We start from the raw sequence: 16,914 nt of genomic DNA, 5'->3' as shown, positions 1-16,914 counted from the left end.
GGGGGGGGGGGGGAATGAGAGGAGAGAAATTGGAGAGTGAGTATGAATGGCTCTTCCAAGAAATTTTACTGTTGTAGCTGACAAGGGAGAGGGGACAGGAGAATCACTAAGAAAGTTTGAGGACTTAAGTCATCTCAGCTATCTTAATGAGCCTCAAGATAGTATTTTTATCCGATTCTTGCTAATTTTTCTGCTCTCATTTTCCATAATTGTAGTCCCTTAATTTAGCCACACCAGCTTAGGCACAGGTCCCCAAACCATGTCTCCACTCATCAGTTCACTGGGCCTGAGATGTGCACCCTGGCCAGTCTTATTTCTCAAACCTGGCTAAATCTTATTTCTTCGTATCTCTTAGTAAGAGTCACGTTTTTCTAGAAGCATTTCAGAATCCCTCCCCCCCACCCCAGGCAAGGTCTGATTTTATTCCCCTGCTTCTAAAATATTCTGTACATATCTCTGGTGCCTTCAAAACATAGTTTTAGAATGATTTGGTGAAGGGGTAGTAGGTCTGATTGGTACACAGTAATAAATAGGACAGTAAAAGGATACAAAGGAGGGAAAAGCATTGCATTTTGTAGAATGAAACCCATTGTGAAGAGAAAGCAAATTACCAACAATATCAGATATACAAACATCTTGAAAATTAAAGGTTATAAAACTAAATGTCCGTCTTGTCACTGATTGCCAATATTTTGATGAATAGGTCATTCCTAGCCTATCTTTGTTCAAATGATTTGCATATATTATGCAAATAAACAGAACTACCTAAAGATTGCCCGTGAGGCGCCAGGCACCTGATACACTCCCCAGGACCCTTCGATTGGCCTGTCTACCCATCTCATTTGCATTACATGATTTAATAAATGAAAGGCCCCGCCCCTCTGACTCTTTCACGTCTCGCGAAAGAATGCGTGAGTTGAAACTCTTCCCCGGTTACGTATGCTCCGCCCTCAGCAGCTGATCCCCTCCGCCCGTCCTCCCGCTCCTCTCCTCTGCTGGAAGCACGAGGGGCTTGCATCTTTTCCTTCCACGGTCGGCGTCCCTACGTTTCTCCGCTCCCATCTTTCCACGAACACACGACGCACGCACCGCCTCTTCCTCCCCCCGTGCAAATTCTGAGCCCCAACCGCCGGGGCCACATCCCCGCCCCACGTCTCAACGGCCGACGCAGGTCCGCCTCTTCAGCCAATCGGTGTCCAGGCGCCTGTAAGTCCCTCCTTTTTATGCAAATAACTACGCCTGCTCCTCACGCCCCGCCTTTTTTTTTTTTTTAATAAGAGCAGCCCTGGAAGTAATGAGGGATAGAGTAGAACGCGCTCCGCCCCTTATGCAAATTAAGAGGCGTGTCTAGGCGCGGAAGGAGGCGGGAGTGGGGGGGCGCTCCCGGGGGCGGCGGTTGCCCGGATGGGCCGTTAGTCGGAGCCCTGCCGCGGAGGGAGCGAGGGAGACGGGAGGAGCCGTACCCGGCGCCATCCGCCGCCATCCGCCCCCGCCCCACCGCCATCCCACCCCGGGGAGCCCCTGGGCTCCGGTCCCGGATCCCCGCGCACCCGGCCAGGTGAGTCTGGGCGAGCTGAGTGCTGACGCCCTTTTCCAGCGCGGGAGCGGTGGGGGCAGTGGCAGCGGCGGCGGTGGCGGGCCTGGGGGAGGGGGGAGGACAAGCTGCCATTAGCCGCCGCCATTTTGTCCTCCTACAGCCGGGACCTGCCTTGCCCCTCCCCCTCCGATACCACCTCCTTGGGACCGGCACTTCCAGCCCCTCGCTCAGGGCTATAGCCTGCCCCTACCACCCGCCTTCTTGACTTAATGGGGCGACCCCCTCTCCTGGACCGGTAACTCCCCACCCTCCGCCGTGCGGCTCTCACCCCTCTCGGTCCCCTTCGCCGCCGCTCCGAGGTGGGCCACGCCCGGCGTCCTGTTGGAGAGTCTCCTTCCCGTGCCATCGCCCAGCGCTGGGGCCCCCGCCGTGACGCCCCTCTTGGCGTCGAGTCGCTCCCGCTCTGCAGCCGGCTCTGCTCCCGCGGCTCCGCTCCCGTTCCCGTCTCCCCTCCGTTTCCATTCCCGGCCCCATCTGCTCCCCAACACCCCTTCGCCCTGCTCTCGACCCGGCCCCCGAAACCTGGCCCTGCACCTTTCCCTGCCGCTGCTGCTTACGTGTTGGTTCCCGCCTGCTTTCATGTGCATGCTTTCATTTCAGCCTTAGTCTCTCCACGATTCTTCTATCCCCTTTTCCTCCATGGCTTTATTCTCAGAGATGGGCCTCCTCAGACACCTACACAGCAGTCCCCATCCTCTCCCCTAACCTGCCCTGACTCCCCGTCCAGCTCCCGTGCGCACCGCCCGCCCCACCTCCGTCTCTGCCCTTTCCGCCATCCCCGGTAAACGGGCTGCTCCCTCCACACGCCCGGCCTGCGGGGCTCGGCCTGCTGGGAGCGGGGCGCCAGGGAGAGACATGGCTGCTGGCGGCCTGTCTCACTGAGGGAGGAGGTGCAGTTAGCTCTGGCCGCGGCCTCGTGGTCACAGGGTGTTGGTGAAGTGGCTCCGTAACGCTGGGTTTTTCTCACGGCCTCGTCCTCGTCGGTCAGCCAGGACGCCCGGGGCACCTGCGGACTGGGACGGGCCTTCTCGCGGCTGGGCCTGTGCCTTTGTGGTGTGTGGAGCCCCGTCCCTCGGGAATTCTCTGGCGCTGGCCTCCGTCCGCAGAGCCAGCGCCTGGAGTCCTCAGACTCCTGGCAGACCTTGCTGCTCGCCTCCCCAGGTGGGGGTGAGGTGCTGGGAAGCAGTTGGGGTGCTGACTAAGTCGGGCTCTAAAGCTCTGTCCTTGCATGATGGAGCCGGACGCCTCTGGTTTTCTCTGGGGCTTGGACGTGCCCTGTTTTATTTCAGGTCTTAGAAATTCTTTTGGTGAAGAGATTATTGCTCGTGGGGGTTGTGAAGAGGCTGCTGCCCTTTATAGACTGGCACAGGAGGGAGAGTTTATCCTAGGAGGCTACTAGACTTTTACTTGGATTTTCTTGGCAGGAGGTGAGAGGGAACATGGTGTTTGGGCTCTGTGGTTGCCTTGAAGGGACTGGAGAGTTTGAATAGGCTGAAGGAAGAGACACCAGAGGGCCACGGACCTGGGCTCCTAGTGAGAAGGAAAGAGCTACTGAAGTCTGTAAAGGGAGCAAAAAATGAAACACTTGGTGTTTGGCCCACAGGCTCCGGCACGTTTTGGGGGAGGTGCCTGTAGGACCCATCGTACTCAATGAGCTTCCAGCGCAATGTCCGATCGCTCGGGGCCGACTGCCAAGGGGAAGGATGGAAAGAAGTATTCCTCGCTCAACCTGTTTGATACGTACAAGGGCAAGTCCTTAGAGATCCAGAAACCCGCTGGTGAGGGTCCTGCAAAAATGCTTCTAATTATTGGAGGCTGGGCATGAATGGGCACGCACTTTAGAGCACTTGGAAGGGAAATGGCTACAATACAATTTGTCAAAAAACTAGAGGAACACTAGAGACTCCCCAACTTCATCTTGGATTCCATAGAGGACATTGGGCTTGGAGTAAACACCAATCACCCTCCTACAAAGGCGTGTCTGTGGTTCCCTGTCTTTGGACACGTAAGAACTGGAGGCAAAGCAATGTGGACTTGGAGAAGTCTGGAGCCAGCTTGCTCCCTGCAGGCTCAAGATCAACCATCCCACATAGAGCCTTGGATGGAATGCCTCTCGGCCTGCCCATAGGATTTCAGAGATTGCTGAGGGCACAGGAAGGGGTGGTTTCTAAGAGAAGTTTGGTAGTAAGGCATGGAGGATATCTTAGTGGTACACAGAGTAGGACACCGTCAGATCTCCCATGTGAAGCATTCTTCACCCTCTCTCCTTTTCTCCAGTTGCCCCTCGCCATGGCCTGCAGAGTCTTGGGAAAGTTGCCATTGCCCGGCGTATGCCACCCCCAGCCAACCTTCCAAGCCTGAAAGCCGAGAATAAAGGCAATGACCCCAATGTCTCACTAGTGCCGAAAGACGGAACAGGATGGGCAAGCAAACAGGAGCAGTCCGACCCCAAGAGGTAGAGAGAGGCTTGGGAGACCTAGAGTGATAAGTATTTTTATGTTGAACTTCGGGATGAACTGGGCTTGGTCTAGCCCAGCCACATAGCCAGAATCAAAGAGGGAAGCCCCTCTCCTGCCTCTTTCCCGGGACTCCTGTTCGATGCCTAAGGAATGGGACTTTAGCTTTCTGTCTGAGGGAAACAGCAAGCAGAAACGGTGACAGCCTGTGCGGGTGCCATGGTTCTAGTATTTTGTCCTAATGTGTGCAACTAATAGCAGAGGGGCCTGCATTCCATTCCTATCCTCCTCCAGCGGGAGGAGTAAGGAAGGCACCTCAGGCTCTGGGTAACCTTCCCTCCTTCCATCCCCTCAGTTCCGATGCGTCAACCGCTCAGCCGCCGGAATCGCAGCCACTGCCGGCTTCACAGACGCCTGCCTCGAACCAGCCGAAACGACCCCCAGCAGCCCCCGAGGTATCTGAAGCACCGGATGTTATTGAAGGGGTAGGAGCAAGAATGGCTTGTAGCTCCCCACCTACGTCACCGTTTCTTTTCTCTGCTTCTCCAGAACACTCCTTCGGTTCCAAGCGGGGTAAAGTCCTGGGCACAAACCAGCGTCACCCATGGAGCACATGGAGATGGTGAGTGCGGGCAGTTGGGGAGCTGGCTCTGGGCACTGGTAGGCAGGAGCCCTGCCCGCACCTTCAGTGCAGTGTCCTCACTCCTGTTTGGCTCCATGTGGGGCCCGCCCTCAGTTCCGTGGCGCACATGAGCAAGTTGTGTCAGTCTTGTATGAGGGTGAGGAGGGCACCCAAGAACTGACCGTGTTTCTTAGGGAATAGGCACCTAATGCAGAGGGTGGGCTGGAAGGCAGGAAGCTGGTGACCTGGTACCTATCGGAACCTTCCCCTTTAGTGGGGCATCTTCAGTAAATGTACTTCTGTATCCTGTTCTGCTTTCCAACCTCAACAGGTGGAAGGGCATCAAGCCTACTGTCACGATTCTCTCGAGAGGAATTTCCGACCCTGCAGGCGGCTGGCGACCAGGACAAGGCTGCCAAGGAAAGGGAGTCTGCCGAACAGTCGTCTGGGCCCGGACCAAGCCTCCGCCCCCAGAGTGAGTGGCTGCCATTTGGGAGGGGGCTGTGGGTACGTGAGGGCTTACCTTTGGGCTGGGATATTACCTTATTCTACCTCGGAGCTAGTGCGTCTCGTCATTTTCAGCCCTGTTCGCTCTCTGCCTTTTCCAAAATCCAGATTCTACAACTTGGAGGGACGGAGGTGGGCGTGGCCCTGATGAGCTGGAGGGCCTGGACTCCAAACTTCATCACGGCCATGATCCCCGGGGGGGACTGCAGCCTTCCGGCCCACCCCAGTTCCCTCCCTACCGAGGAATGATGCCGCCCTTCGTGAGTTGGGATGTCTTGTTTGGCGTGGTTGCACTGGAAGATAGAAGTTGGGATTTACTCTCTGGAGGGTACAGCTGGAAAGCAGGGGCCTATGATATAGAGTGGGAATGGGGAGAAGGTAGGTTTAGGGAGCTGGCAGGCTCTTTGACCATCCCTCTGAGCAGTTGCTTTTGGGCCCTTTTGCAGATGTATCCCCCGTATCTCCCATTCCCTCCACCCTATGGACCCCAGGGGCCTTACCGATACCCCACCCCTGACGGGCCCAGGTGAGTAATGCCAGGTCAGGTCTGGGTTTGTGACTGGGGACGGGGGAGCCTGTTGGTGGAGTGATGATTTTCTAGCCAGGAGGCTGTCTTATATACACTGGGCTATCTTTTACCTTCTCTTCCATTTGCTTTTTCATACACAGCCGTTTTCCCCGTGTGGTAGGCCCCCGGGGCTCAGGGCCGCCAATGCGCCTTATGGAGCCTATGGGTCGGCCCTCCATTCTTAAAGAGGATAATCTCAAAGAGTTTGACCAGCTGGACCAGGAGAACGATGATGGTTGGGCAGGCAAGTTAATTTTGTGTGTGTGTGTTCATCCTCACCCGAGGATTTTTTCTTTTCCATTGCTTTTCAGAGAGTGGAAGGGAGAGAAAGAAGGAGAGAAGGGAAAGAGAGACATCTATGTGAGAGAGACATTGACTGGTTGCCTCCCCCACTCACCCAACTCGGGGGTGGGGAGTAAACCTGCAACTGTGGTATGTGCCTTTGAGAATCGAAACCAGGATCCTTCAGTGTGCGGGCCAACACTCTGACCATTGAGCACACTGGCCAGGGTCAGGTAAATGAATATTAAGGATCAAGAATTTTGGTCTTGCCGAAACCGGTTTGGCTCAGTGGATAGAGCCTCGGCCTGTGGACTGAAAGGTCCCAGGTTCGATTCCGGTCAAGGGCATGTACCTGGGTTGCGGGCACATCCCCAGTAGGAGATGTGCAGGAGGCAGCTGATCGATGTTTCTCTCTCATCAATGTTTCTAACTCTCTCTTCCTCTCTGTAAAAAATCAATAAAAAATATATTTAAAAAAAAAAAGAATTTTGGTCTTAAAAGGCAAGATCTGATAAGGAAAAAATACACTGATGGGTAGGGGAGATAATGTGCAGGAAAGCCAAGTCCTGGAGATGAACTGTAAGGATTGAGAAGGACAAGACTCCAGTGGGTCCAGACTTCAGAGAGAGGGGTGGCATTGGTGGTGCAAGTCATCGTATAGCTCCAGACCACTGCCTCTGTCCCAGAAGCTCCCTGAGATTGGAAAGCAGAGTAGTGGAGTTACTGCTCTTCACATTTCCCCCCAGGGGCTCACGAGGAGGTTGACTACACTGAAAAGCTCAAGTTCAGTGATGAGGAGGACGGACGAGACTCCGATGAGGAGGGAGCTGAGGGCCAGTGAGTTAAGGCCCTCTGGGGAGGGGAGGGGTGGGGCGGGGCTCCGTTTCTCAGACTAGTACACCCTTAAAGGAGCTGGGTCGCAGCTGATTTTAAATCCACTGTTGGTCTGCTCACAGCAAAGAGTCCCAGGCAACTGCTGGGGAGGAACGGCCCCCGGAAGCAGATGGCAGAAAGGGCAACTCCGCTGGCAGTGAGCCGCCCCCTCCCAAGACGGCCTGGGCAGAGACCACTCGGCCTCCAGAGACAGAGTCGGGGCCTCCTGCCCCGAAGCCTCCCCCACCCCCCGCACCGCACCGGGGCCCCACTGGGAACTGGGGCCCTCCTGGCGATTACCCAGTGAGTGTCTACAATGCGCGTTTGAGAGGGTCAGTTGTGGCTGATAGTGTCAGCTGCATGATTGAAGGAGCAGTAATTGAGGAAGCTGGAGGGCGGGTCAAAATGGGCTGCAGGAAGTGGAGAGCTTGGGAGAATCTCTGACAAGATTTGGAGCTTTTGTGTTGGAATCTGGGTGAATCGGGGGGGGGGCTAGAGAGTAAGAATCAGGAGGCCTGGGTGTGTGTATGGACCTCTGAAAGGAAAAAAGAAACAAAAAGATTAGGATGGTGAGTTTGTCCCTACTCAGAGGACATCAACCAAGGTCTGGTCCTGGCACCTACAGCTATAGACAGTGGGTCAGTCTGCAGAAGAGTCCATAAGAAACATAATGACTGACACCTCTGGCCCCGCTGGGTCTGTCCATTGACAGGATCGTGGGGGCCCGCCCTGCAAGCCCCCAGCACCTGAGGATGAGGATGAGGCGTGGCGGCAGCGGCGAAAGCAGTCTTCATCTGAGATCTCCCTGGCCGTGGAGCGAGCCCGGCGGCGGCGAGAAGAGGAGGAGCGCCGCATGCAGGAGGAACGTCGGGCAGCCTGTGCGGAGAAGCTCAAGCGACTTGATGAGAAGTTTGGGGCACCTGACAAGCGGCTCAAAGCAGAGCCTGCTGCCCCACCTGCCGCCCCTCCTGCCCCAGCGCCACCACCTGCTGTCCCCAAAGAACTCCCCACACCTTCAGCTCCTTCACCAGCACCAGCCCCAACACCAGAAAAAGCACTGGAAGAGCCGGCACAGGCTCCTCCTGCCCAGGCCACCCCCACTGCAGGTGTGGCTCCGTCTCCTGTCCTGGTGAGTGGTGGTGGCAGTACCAGTAGCACCAGCAGTGGCAGCTTCGAAGCCAGCCCAGGTATGGAGATGGGGATAGGTGCTACCAGGTGGCAGATCTCTCCTCTGCTTGGGTCAAAGCTGTGTGTAGGGAGGAAGTGAAATAGAAGACAGTTGTTTGGGCTTTTGGATTGTCTGGGTGAGGGGGAGGTTTTGCTACCTGAATTCCTTAACAGTAGAAAGACTCTACCGCCTTAGTTTGTTGGTTTCACGGGATAGTAATCCCACCAGACCATTGGCTCTGGGGAGGTCATGTTATACATGGGAAGGACTTGCCTTGAGAGAGGGAGGGAACTAGAGGTGAGAGCTTAGGTTGTGGGGGTGTTCGTGGAATGTCTGTGATGGGCTAGACCACTCTGATCAGTGTTTTTTCACCAATGCAGTGGAACCCCAACTACCCTCAAAAGAGGGTCCTGAACCACCAGAAGAGGTTCCTTCTCCTGCCACACCTCCAGCCCCAAAAGTGGAACCCAAGGGTGATGGGGTTGGTCCCACCCGGCAGCCCCCCAGTCAGGGCTTGGGCTACCCCAAATATCAGAAGTCGTTACCTCCTCGTTTCCAGCGACAGCAGCAGGTGAGATCAAGTTACTTCTCTTAAGGGCTGCTTTTCTGTCTAGCTCCAATGTTTACACTACCTTTTAGTTCCCTCTGGGTCCCTCTACCAGTTCTGGTTCAGGTATATGTCACATTTGTTTTCATACCAGTTCCTTTTCTGTCTGGGCGGGAGCCTTGATGCCTCTCTTGTCCTCTCCAGGAGCAGCTCTTAAAGCAGCAACAACAGCAGTGGCAGCAGCATCAACAGGGCTCCACCCCCCCTGCCCCAGTACCCCCATCACCACCACAGCCTGTGACCATAGGGGCTGTGCCAGCTCCACAGGCTCCACCTCCCAAGGCCCTGTACCCAGGTGCTCTGGGTCGGCCCCCACCCATGCCTCCAATGAACTTTGATCCCCGCTGGATGATGATTCCTCCTTATGTGGACCCCCGGCTCCTCCAGGGCCGACCCCCTCTGGACTTCTACCCTCCTGGTGTGCATCCCTCTGGTAAGAGGCCTTCAGTCCTGGGATGTGGGTACCGCATCTTGCTGTGGGTTAAAGGCCCCCAGTGAAGAGGGCAGACATGGTCTTAGCACTGCTGAGGGAGCCCTTTGGGACAAGGATGGGCTTGGGGAAGTAAGAAACAGTGGTGTTTCCTTGGCCAGGATTTACTGTGACTGATTGATGGATTTACAGGGAAGCTGAGTGGGTCCCCTGCTTCAGGAGAGCAGGCCAGGCCCAGTCTTCCTGGGAGTGGGCAGTCGAGGAGCTGATGTTGACGGGGGAGATGCCTTTTGGGCTGGAGAGCCTGTCACATGAGAAAGGGTTTTCGTTTCCTCAGGCCTCGTTCCCCGGGAGCGCTCAGACAGTGGAGGCTCAAGCTCAGAGCCATTTGAGCGCCATGCAGGCCCCCTCTTACGGGATCGGGGCACCCCACCAGTGGATGCAAAGTTGGCCTGGGTAGGAGATGTCTTCACCACCACACCTGCTGACCCTCGCCCGCTTACCTCACCGCTGCGACAGGCTGCCGATGAGGACGACAAGGGGATGAGGTGAGTGAGCAGTGAGTGTAATGGGTGAGTTCCTGGTGGAAGGACCTAGGCTAGGAGGAAAGGTGCTGGGGATAAACATGGCAGGAGTGTCTGGGTTCAGATGAAGTGTTCTGTTTCCCCACCCAGTTCCAGTTGTCTTCATCCTGAGATGTTCTTTTCTGTCTCCCTCTTCAGGAGTGAAACCCCTCCAGTGCCTCCCCCGCCACCCTATCTGGCCAGTTATCCCGGGTTTCCTGAGAATGGAGCCCCTGGGCCCCCCCTTCCTCGCTTCCCTCCGGAGGAGCCAACTGCCCCAGGGCCCCGCCCACTCCCCTGGCCCCCAGGCAATGACGAGGCAGCCAAGATACAAGCTTCACCACCCAAGAAGGAGACCCCCAAGGAGGAAACTCCACAGCTAACAGGGCCAGAAGCCAACCGAAAGCCGCCCCGAGGAGTTGGAGGCCAAGGCCCCCCGCCAGCTCGCAGAGAGAGCCGCACTGAGACCCGCTGGGGCCCGCGCCCAGGCAGCAGTAGGCGTGGAGGCCCTCCAGAGGAGCCAGGGGCCCCTCCCCGCCGGGCTGGGCCGATAAAGAAACCCCCACCACCTACAAAAGTCCAGGAGCTGCCTCCCAAGCCCCCCGAACAGGGGGATGAAACCCTCAAGGTCCCAAAGCCAGACCCACTCAAGACAGCAAAGGGGAAGATGGGGGGCCCCAAGGAGACTCCACCTCCTAGTGGGAACCTTTCCCCAGCGCCGAGGCTCCGAAGGGACTATTCCTATGAAAGAGTGGGTCCTACCTCCTGCCGTGGGCGGGGCCGAGGCGAGTATTTTGCCAGAGGGAGAGGTTTCCGGGGGACCTACGGGGGTCGAGGACGGGGCGGCCGGAGCCGAGAGTTCCGCAGTTACCGAGAGTTTCGTGGGGATGACGGGCGTGCAGGTGGGGCAGGGGGACCCAGTCACCCACCTGCTCCCCGAGGCCGCACTGCCAGTGAGACACGAAGTGAGGGCTCCGAGTATGAAGAGATCCCCAAGCGGCGCCGGCAGCGGGGCTCAGAAACAGGCAGCGAGACGCACGAGAGTGATCTGGCCCCGTCGGACAAGGAGGCCCCCCCACCCAAGGAAGGTGTACTCACCCAGGTCCCTCTTGCTCCCCCACCGTCAGGAGCTCCTTCACCAGCCCCAGCCCGTTTTTCTACTGCCCGAGGTGGGCGCGTCTTCACTCCCAGAGGGGTGCCATCACGCCGAGGCCGAGGGGGAGGGCGGCCCCCTCCACCCATTTGCCCAAGCTGGACCCCTCCAGCCAAGTCTCTGGCCCCCAAGAAGCCTCCAGCTGGTCCTTTGCCAAGTAAGGAGCCTTTGAAAGAGAAGCTCATTCCAGGGCCTCTGTCCCCCATGGCCCGAGGAAGCAGCGGTGCAGGCAGCACCCTGAGCATGGCTGTGGAAGATGGGGAGCGGCCCCGAAGGAGGCGGCACGGGAGGGCTCAGCAGCAGGACAAGCCACCTCGCTTTCGGAGGCTGAAACAGGAGCGGGAGAGTGCCGCCAGAGGGGCCGAGGGCAGGCGCTCCTCCCCGGCCCTTCCATCCTCCACACCCGGACCGGAGGAGGCCCTCTCAACAGTGGCGGTTCCCCCGCCACCTCGCCGGGCAGCTGCCAAGTCTCCTGATCTGTCAAACCAGAACTCGGACCAGGCCAATGAGGAGTGGGAGACTGCATCTGAGAGCAGCGACTTTGCCAGTGAGCGCCGAGGGGACAAGGAGGCTCCTCCACCAGCACTGCTGACCCCCAAAATGGTGGGAACTCCTGGGGGCGGGGCCAGCGGCGCCGGACCAGGCATTACCACCATGTCGCGTGGAGACCTGAGCCAGAGAGCCAAGGATCTGAGCAAGCGGAGCTTCTCAAGTCAGCGGCCAGGCATGGAGAGGCAGAACCGGCGCCCAGGCCCCAGCAGCAAGGCAGGCAGCGGCGGAGGAGGAGCTGGAGGGGGTCCTGGAGGCAGGACCGGCCCAGGGCGAGGGGACAAGAGGAGTTGGCCCTCTCCCAAGAACCGAAGGTGGGTAGGGACAGGCTAAATGTGTTCTTAAGCTTAAGAAATGGAGGGAGGGGAGGAGACCTGAGGGAAAGTAAGGGTGGATGTGGTGGAGTTTGGAGACTTGGGGCTGTTAGAAAGGCACCAGGATGTCCTCTCTGCCTGAAGGAGCTGGGACGCAGTGGGTAGAGTCAGGAACACCCCCCCAGCCGCATTCTCGTCCACGCTGTACATCTGTACACAGAATTCCTTAGAAATGCCTGAAAACGCCTGCATTTGCACAGGGAAGAGGCTGGAAGAGGGTACTGGAGGGAAAGGGTAACTGTTGGAGAATGCTGGAGCTGGTCTGTTTTCTTCAGCCGCCCTCCGGAGGAGCGCCCCGCAGGGCTTCCTCTGCCTCCCCCACCCCCGAGCAGTTCTGCTGTCTTCCGCCTGGACCGGGTGATCCACAGCAACCCTGCTGGCATCCAACAGGCCCTGGCCCAGCTCAGCAGCCGCCAGGGGAGTGCAGCTGCACCAGGGGGGCACCCAAGGCCCAAGCCTGGGCCTCCCCTAACTCCTCAAGGCCCCTCCCCTCGGCCCCCAACCCTCTATGACCCTCAGAGGGACAACGACAATGGCATTGGCATCGGTTCGGGTAAGCTGGAGGTGCTACGGGTGGGACTGTCTACTTCCCCAGAGGCAGGCGTCGAAGGGGGAAGGGTCTGGCTCGGGGACCTGATGCTGGTGTGTGCACTGAGGCGAGGGAGGATTGGGATGGAGGAAAGTAGGGGCAGTGACAGTGAGGCTGGTGCTGACAGATTTCCCCTTTTCCCCAGACCTCCACTTCGAGGAGCCGGGGCCGATGGTGAGGGGGGTGGGCGGGACTCCCCAGGATGCTGCCGGGGTTAATCCTTTCCCCCCCAAACGGCGGGAGCGGCCTCCCAGAAAACCGGAGCTGCTGCAGGAGGTGAGGGATGGGGCTTGAGATTGTGCTTCACTGTTCGCTCCAAGGGCTCTCTGACGTTTTCTTCATTCTTTCCTGTTCTCGCCCCAAATTCTCAGCTTCGGTCACTGCATGCCTCCTGTCCCTGTCCCTCCTCACCCACACCTCACTGTCCCAGTCCTTTGCATTCCCCAGTTCCCAGCTCATTCTTGTTTTGCCTCTGGCCTTTCTCACCTTTAGGAATCTTTGCCACCTCATAGCTCTGGATTCTTGGGCCCCAAACCCGAGGGCCCAGGCCCTCACAGAGAGTCTAGAGATGCAGGGACAGAGGCCCTGAGCCCTCACATCTGGAATCGTTTACATACTGGTGAGTAAACGGTAACACTGAGCGGCAGGAAGGGCCGTGAGAGCCGGACGGGCCATCAGTGTCCTCACCGCCTCTCCTGTCGGTGCTCTTCCCAGCCACTAGTCGGAAGAGTTACCAGCCTGGCCCCATGGAGCCCTGGATGGAGCCCCTGAGTCCTTTTGAGGACGTGGCTGCCACAGAGGTGAGTGGGGCCAGGAGGGAGTGTCTGAGTGGGTTTCTCCAGCGCTGGCCATGCGTCCCCGCCTGCTCTGGGTTGGGTCTGGGGTTGTTCCCTCACATCGTTTCTCCTTTCCTCAGTGTGTGTGTGTGTGGCACCAGTCAGGGATGGGGATGCTTCCTGCCCTACTTAACTAACTCCTTCTCCACTCCTCTCAGATGAGTCAGTCTGACAGTGGGGTGGACCTGAGTGGGGATTCTCAGGTATCGTCAGGTCCCTGCAGCCAGCGAAGTTCCCCTGATGGAGGACTCAAGGGGGCAGCAGAGGGGCCCCCCAAGCGGCCTGGAGGCCCCTCACCCCTGAATGCTGTTCCTGGTGAGGGTCCACCTGGCTCTGAACCCTCTGAACCTCCTAGGAGACGGCCACTTGCCCCCCCTGATGGGGACAGAAAGGTAAAAGGCCAAAAATGGGTAAGAGGAGTGTTTCTGGGACTCCGGCTGTAGCTACCTTTGTCTCCCCCTTCTGTGTGTCCTGGGGATTCCCGTATTTGGGCTTCTGTTTCCTTCCCCCAACCCCACTTTACTGTGTTCCCCAACCCAGGAGCTGCCCCGGGAGCAGCCTCTGCCCCCTGGTCCCATTGGCACAGAACGACTGCAGCGTGCAGACCGAGGCCCGGAGCCTGGCTCCCTGCGGCCATCCCGTCGACCCGGTCCCCCGGGCCAGTTTGGCGCCAGTGACAAGGTCTGCATGGGCCAGATCTGGGGCTCTTGGGCTGGGTGGAGAGAAGGGAAGGACTGGCGGTGGGGCATGGAGGACACCTGAATCGCGGGACAACCTTCCCTGCCTCATGATCACAGGACTCAGACTTGCGCCTAGTGGTGGGAGACAGTTTAAAAGCAGAGAAAGAGCTAACGGCATCAGTCACTGAGGTACGCGGGGAGAGTGGGTGGAAAGGTCTTACATTTCTGGAGAAGACGGCCCAGAGAGCCCTCTCGACAAGTCTGCTCCTCCCCAGGCCGTTCCTGTATCCCGAGACTGGGAGCTGCTCCCTAGTGCTTCTGCCTCCACTGAGCCACAGCCACAACCCAGGAGCCTGGGTCCTGGGCACTGTGGCCCAGAGCCCAGCTCCGCAGGCCAGCGCTTGTACCCTGAGATCTTCTATGGCAGCCCTGGGCCTCCCAGCTCACAGGTAGGCCTGCCTGCCTGTCCTGTGACCCGTTACAGTAAAGCCTTTCCAGTCTGCACAGTTGTAAACTTGTTTTGCTGTTTCGTTTTTCTCCTTGCTTTTACTGTAGGTGGTGGGGTGGGTGAGCTTTTCTTGACCAGAGAAAATGGAGCTAGTCCAGCTTTGCTCTTCTGTAGGTCTCAGGGGGAGCCATAGACTCTCAGTTACATCCCAACAGTGGAGGCTTCCGCTCTGGGACACCAGTGCACCCTTACAGGTAAGACTAGATGCCTGTGGGTGTCAGAAGGAAATGGAGCCATATTTCAGGGGAGAGGGAAGTGGGGAGACATTTCTAGGTACCAAAGGCTAGTGGACTTCAGGAGGTGTTCAGACTAAAGGAGTAAATGTTTCTGGCTCCCTGACACCTTTCTTCCCTGTCGCCCCAATGTCTTTGCAGGTCACAGCCCCTGTACCTCCCCCCGGGCCCGGCACCCCCCTCAGCACTGCTCTCAGGGGTGGCTGTCAAGGGCCAGTTTCTGGATTTCTCAGCACTGCAAGCAGCGGAGCTGGGGAAGTTGCCGGCTGGAGTTCTCTACCCTCCACCTTCCTTCCTCTACTCTCCAGCCTTCTGCCCCAGCCCTCTTCCTGACCCGCCCTTGCTTCAGGTAAGAGGTGGGCAGGTGCTGGGCTTAGGGAGCTAGGGGTGGAGGAGAGTGCTTTGGGGGAGTTGACATACTTCTTCCCATTGCCCAACAGGTGCGCCAGGATCTACCATCCCCCTCAGATTTTTACTCTACTCCTCTGCAGCCTGGTGGCCAGAGTGGCTTCCTCCCCTCGGGGGCTGCCCAGCAGGTACTTTTTTATCTGTCCTCTTCCCCTTCAGTCTCTTTCTGTCTAGCCTCTGGCTTTTTTAAATGGTTTTGACTCTAGCTCAGGTTTTCTGACATTTCTTTCTGCCCCCAACACAGACCCATATTTCTTGTTACAGATGCTTCTACCCATGATGGACTCCCAGCTGCCTGTGGTGAACTTTGGTTCCCTGCCACCAGTGCCGCCTCCTGCCCCACCCCCCCTTTCTCTGTTACCTGTGGGCCCTGCTCTGCAGCCCCCCAGTTTGGCTGTGCGGCCCCCACCTGCTCCTCGGGTGCTGCCTTCACCTGCCAGGCCCTTCCCCCCTAGCTTGGGGCGAGCAGAGGTAAGGTACAGGAACTGTAGTGCTAGGCAACTCCAAGAGTTAGGGGTAGGGGTTCATTATCTGAAGATGAATGGGTTGAGAAACAGGAGGCTCATGAGTTTTTTTCCTTCAGCTTCACCCAGTAGAACTGAAGCCGTTCCAAGATTATCGAAAACTGAGCAGCAACCTTGGGGGACCTGGGTCATCATGCACTCTCCCAGCTGGAAGGCAAGAGAAGGGACTGGGAATACAGACTGCCCAGCCCCAAGGCCTTCGGCTCTCTCTAAACACTGTTCCTCCTTTAGGTCTTTCTCTGGCCTCAGTTCCCGTCTCAAAGCCACACCCTCCACCTACAGCGGTGTCTTCCGCACCCAGCACATTGACCTTCACCAGCAGGTGAGGGAGAAGCCCCCATATCCCCGAATCTGAATTCTCGTGTTACCACCCGAAGCTGCCCTTCCATTCCTGACCTCCCAGTATGAATGGAGCCCTACTTCCTCTTCCACATGTGCCTGCCCCCCAGGCCTCCCCGCCTGACGCCCTACGCTGGATGCCGAAGCCTTGGGAGCGGACAGGGCCACCTTCCCGAGAAGGGTCTTCCCGACGGGCAGAAGAGCCTGGGTCCCGAGGGGACAAGGAGCCTAGGTTGCCTCCACCCCGCTGAGGGAGTTCCCCTTGCCCCTACCCCCCCAGGCCTTGTATATAGATTATAAATATATAAGGGGAAAGGGGTGGGTGGGAGGGGTTGTGGGGCTGGGGCCTCGCTTCCCCTCCTCCCTGCTCTCCTGGTCCCCTATCCCTGGGGCCATTTGTTAAAAAAAATAATAATAATAAAAGAATTTAAAAAATATTTCCAAAATGATTGGGGGGGGAGAGGGGGGACAGGTTGGTTGCTTGTGATCTTGTGTCCTATGCAACATAGTGCCTGCCAAGTAATCTGTAGAGTGGGTTCAGTCGGGGAACTATCTGTTTGTTACTCCCTCCCAACATCGTCATTTTATTGTATCTTCAGGTTTTGGAGCCGGGCTCAGCTAGGCAAATCTTGTGCCAGCCAGGGGAGTCGGCTGCTTACCAGTCCGCAGCTCATAGCTGGGCTGGTCCCATAGAGCTTCCCTCATGTATCTGGGGCCTTGGTGGGGCATTTGGACTTGTCACGTGACTCCTCCAGCTAGATGTTCTAGGAGTCATCGGATTTCTTAGGCCCTTGAGCCAGTGTTTCAGACCCCGGTGGGATATGCAAAGCTTATGGCCTGGTCTCTGCCATTTCCTACTGGCCTAGCACTAGGCTAAAGTAGGGGAGGGGACAGCAACTACACCTCAAAGGCAGAAACAAAGAATTTGTAGCCGTGTCTATCACTTTGATCCCACCTACAAACAGTGCCTCTATAGCTGTCATGGGCTATGTCAACCACATGAGCAGTGGGCTCCTTGAACTGGGTAGACAAATTCTAGCACTGGTCA

General features: G+C 57.5%; 2 protein-coding genes and 1 non-coding gene across 13 annotated transcripts in view; 2 read left to right on the top strand and 1 right to left on the bottom strand.

Annotated features, from left to right (window-relative positions):
• NCR3 (natural cytotoxicity triggering receptor 3) overlaps positions 1-2,349 on the bottom strand; it is a 23,979-nt gene extending 21,630 nt beyond the window's left edge. Inside the window, exon 1 of the mRNA XM_006104642.3 lies at positions 1,866-2,349. The gene's annotated coding sequence lies outside the window, so the exon portion shown is untranslated. The remainder of the gene's footprint in view (positions 1-1,865) is intronic.
• Positions 1,374-16,301, top strand: PRRC2A (proline rich coiled-coil 2A). Of its 11 annotated transcripts, XM_023745832.1 has the most exons (32): positions 1,407-1,558; positions 1,698-1,832; positions 3,201-3,375; positions 3,875-4,052; positions 4,409-4,508; positions 4,603-4,675; positions 5,007-5,150; positions 5,291-5,442; positions 5,629-5,708; positions 5,852-5,994; positions 6,779-6,869; positions 6,977-7,208; positions 7,618-8,092; positions 8,454-8,644; positions 8,825-9,113; positions 9,448-9,658; positions 9,833-11,689; positions 12,025-12,302; positions 12,484-12,614; positions 12,831-12,957; positions 13,053-13,138; positions 13,333-13,566; positions 13,715-13,855; positions 13,972-14,043; positions 14,130-14,303; positions 14,477-14,556; positions 14,737-14,944; positions 15,036-15,131; positions 15,268-15,474; positions 15,587-15,681; positions 15,759-15,849; positions 15,977-16,301. In XM_023745832.1, the coding sequence occupies exons 3-32, from the start codon at positions 3,264-3,266 to the stop codon at positions 16,115-16,117; spliced, it is 6,489 nt and encodes a 2,162-aa protein (XP_023601600.1). In that variant the 5' UTR covers positions 1,407-1,558; positions 1,698-1,832; positions 3,201-3,263; the 3' UTR covers positions 16,118-16,301. The 11 variants fall into 11 exon arrangements, 9 of the variants coding, with proteins under 9 accessions (XP_006104701.1, XP_023601599.1, XP_023601602.1 ...); XM_006104639.3 differs by lacking the exon at positions 1,698-1,832 and having other exon boundaries at positions 1,374-1,558; positions 6,989-7,208; XM_023745831.1 differs by lacking the exon at positions 1,698-1,832 and having other exon boundaries at positions 1,402-1,558.
• LOC111823630 lies at positions 3,560-3,690 on the top strand. Its single transcript, XR_002826700.1, has one exon. It is a non-coding gene; the product is annotated as a small nucleolar RNA SNORA38 (small nucleolar RNA).
• Positions 16,302-16,914: the final 613 nt, after the last annotated feature.

This window comes from Myotis lucifugus, unplaced genomic scaffold (assembly GCF_000147115.1).
Source record: "Myotis lucifugus unplaced genomic scaffold, Myoluc2.0 scaffold_585, whole genome shotgun sequence".
Classification (NCBI taxonomy): Eukaryota; Metazoa; Chordata; class Mammalia; order Chiroptera; family Vespertilionidae; genus Myotis; species Myotis lucifugus.
The sequence above is the reverse complement of the archived record's forward strand: the minus strand, read 5'-3'. Positions and strand labels throughout refer to the sequence as shown.

What these genes read in the sequence shown, in the direction of transcription:
- PRRC2A (XM_023745831.1), top strand. Translation starts at nt 3,264, where the DNA reads ATGTCCGATCGCTCGGGGCCGACTGCCAAGGGGAAGGATGGAAAGAAG. An exon ending in GCCCTCCTGGCGATTACCCA is followed by an intron (nt 7,209 to 7,617) that starts GTGAGTGTCTAC and finishes GTCCATTGACAG; the next exon opens with GATCGTGGGGGCCCGCCCTG. An exon ending in CCTCGGGGGCTGCCCAGCAG is followed by an intron (nt 15,132 to 15,267) that starts GTACTTTTTTAT and finishes TTCTTGTTACAG; the next exon opens with ATGCTTCTACCCATGATGGA.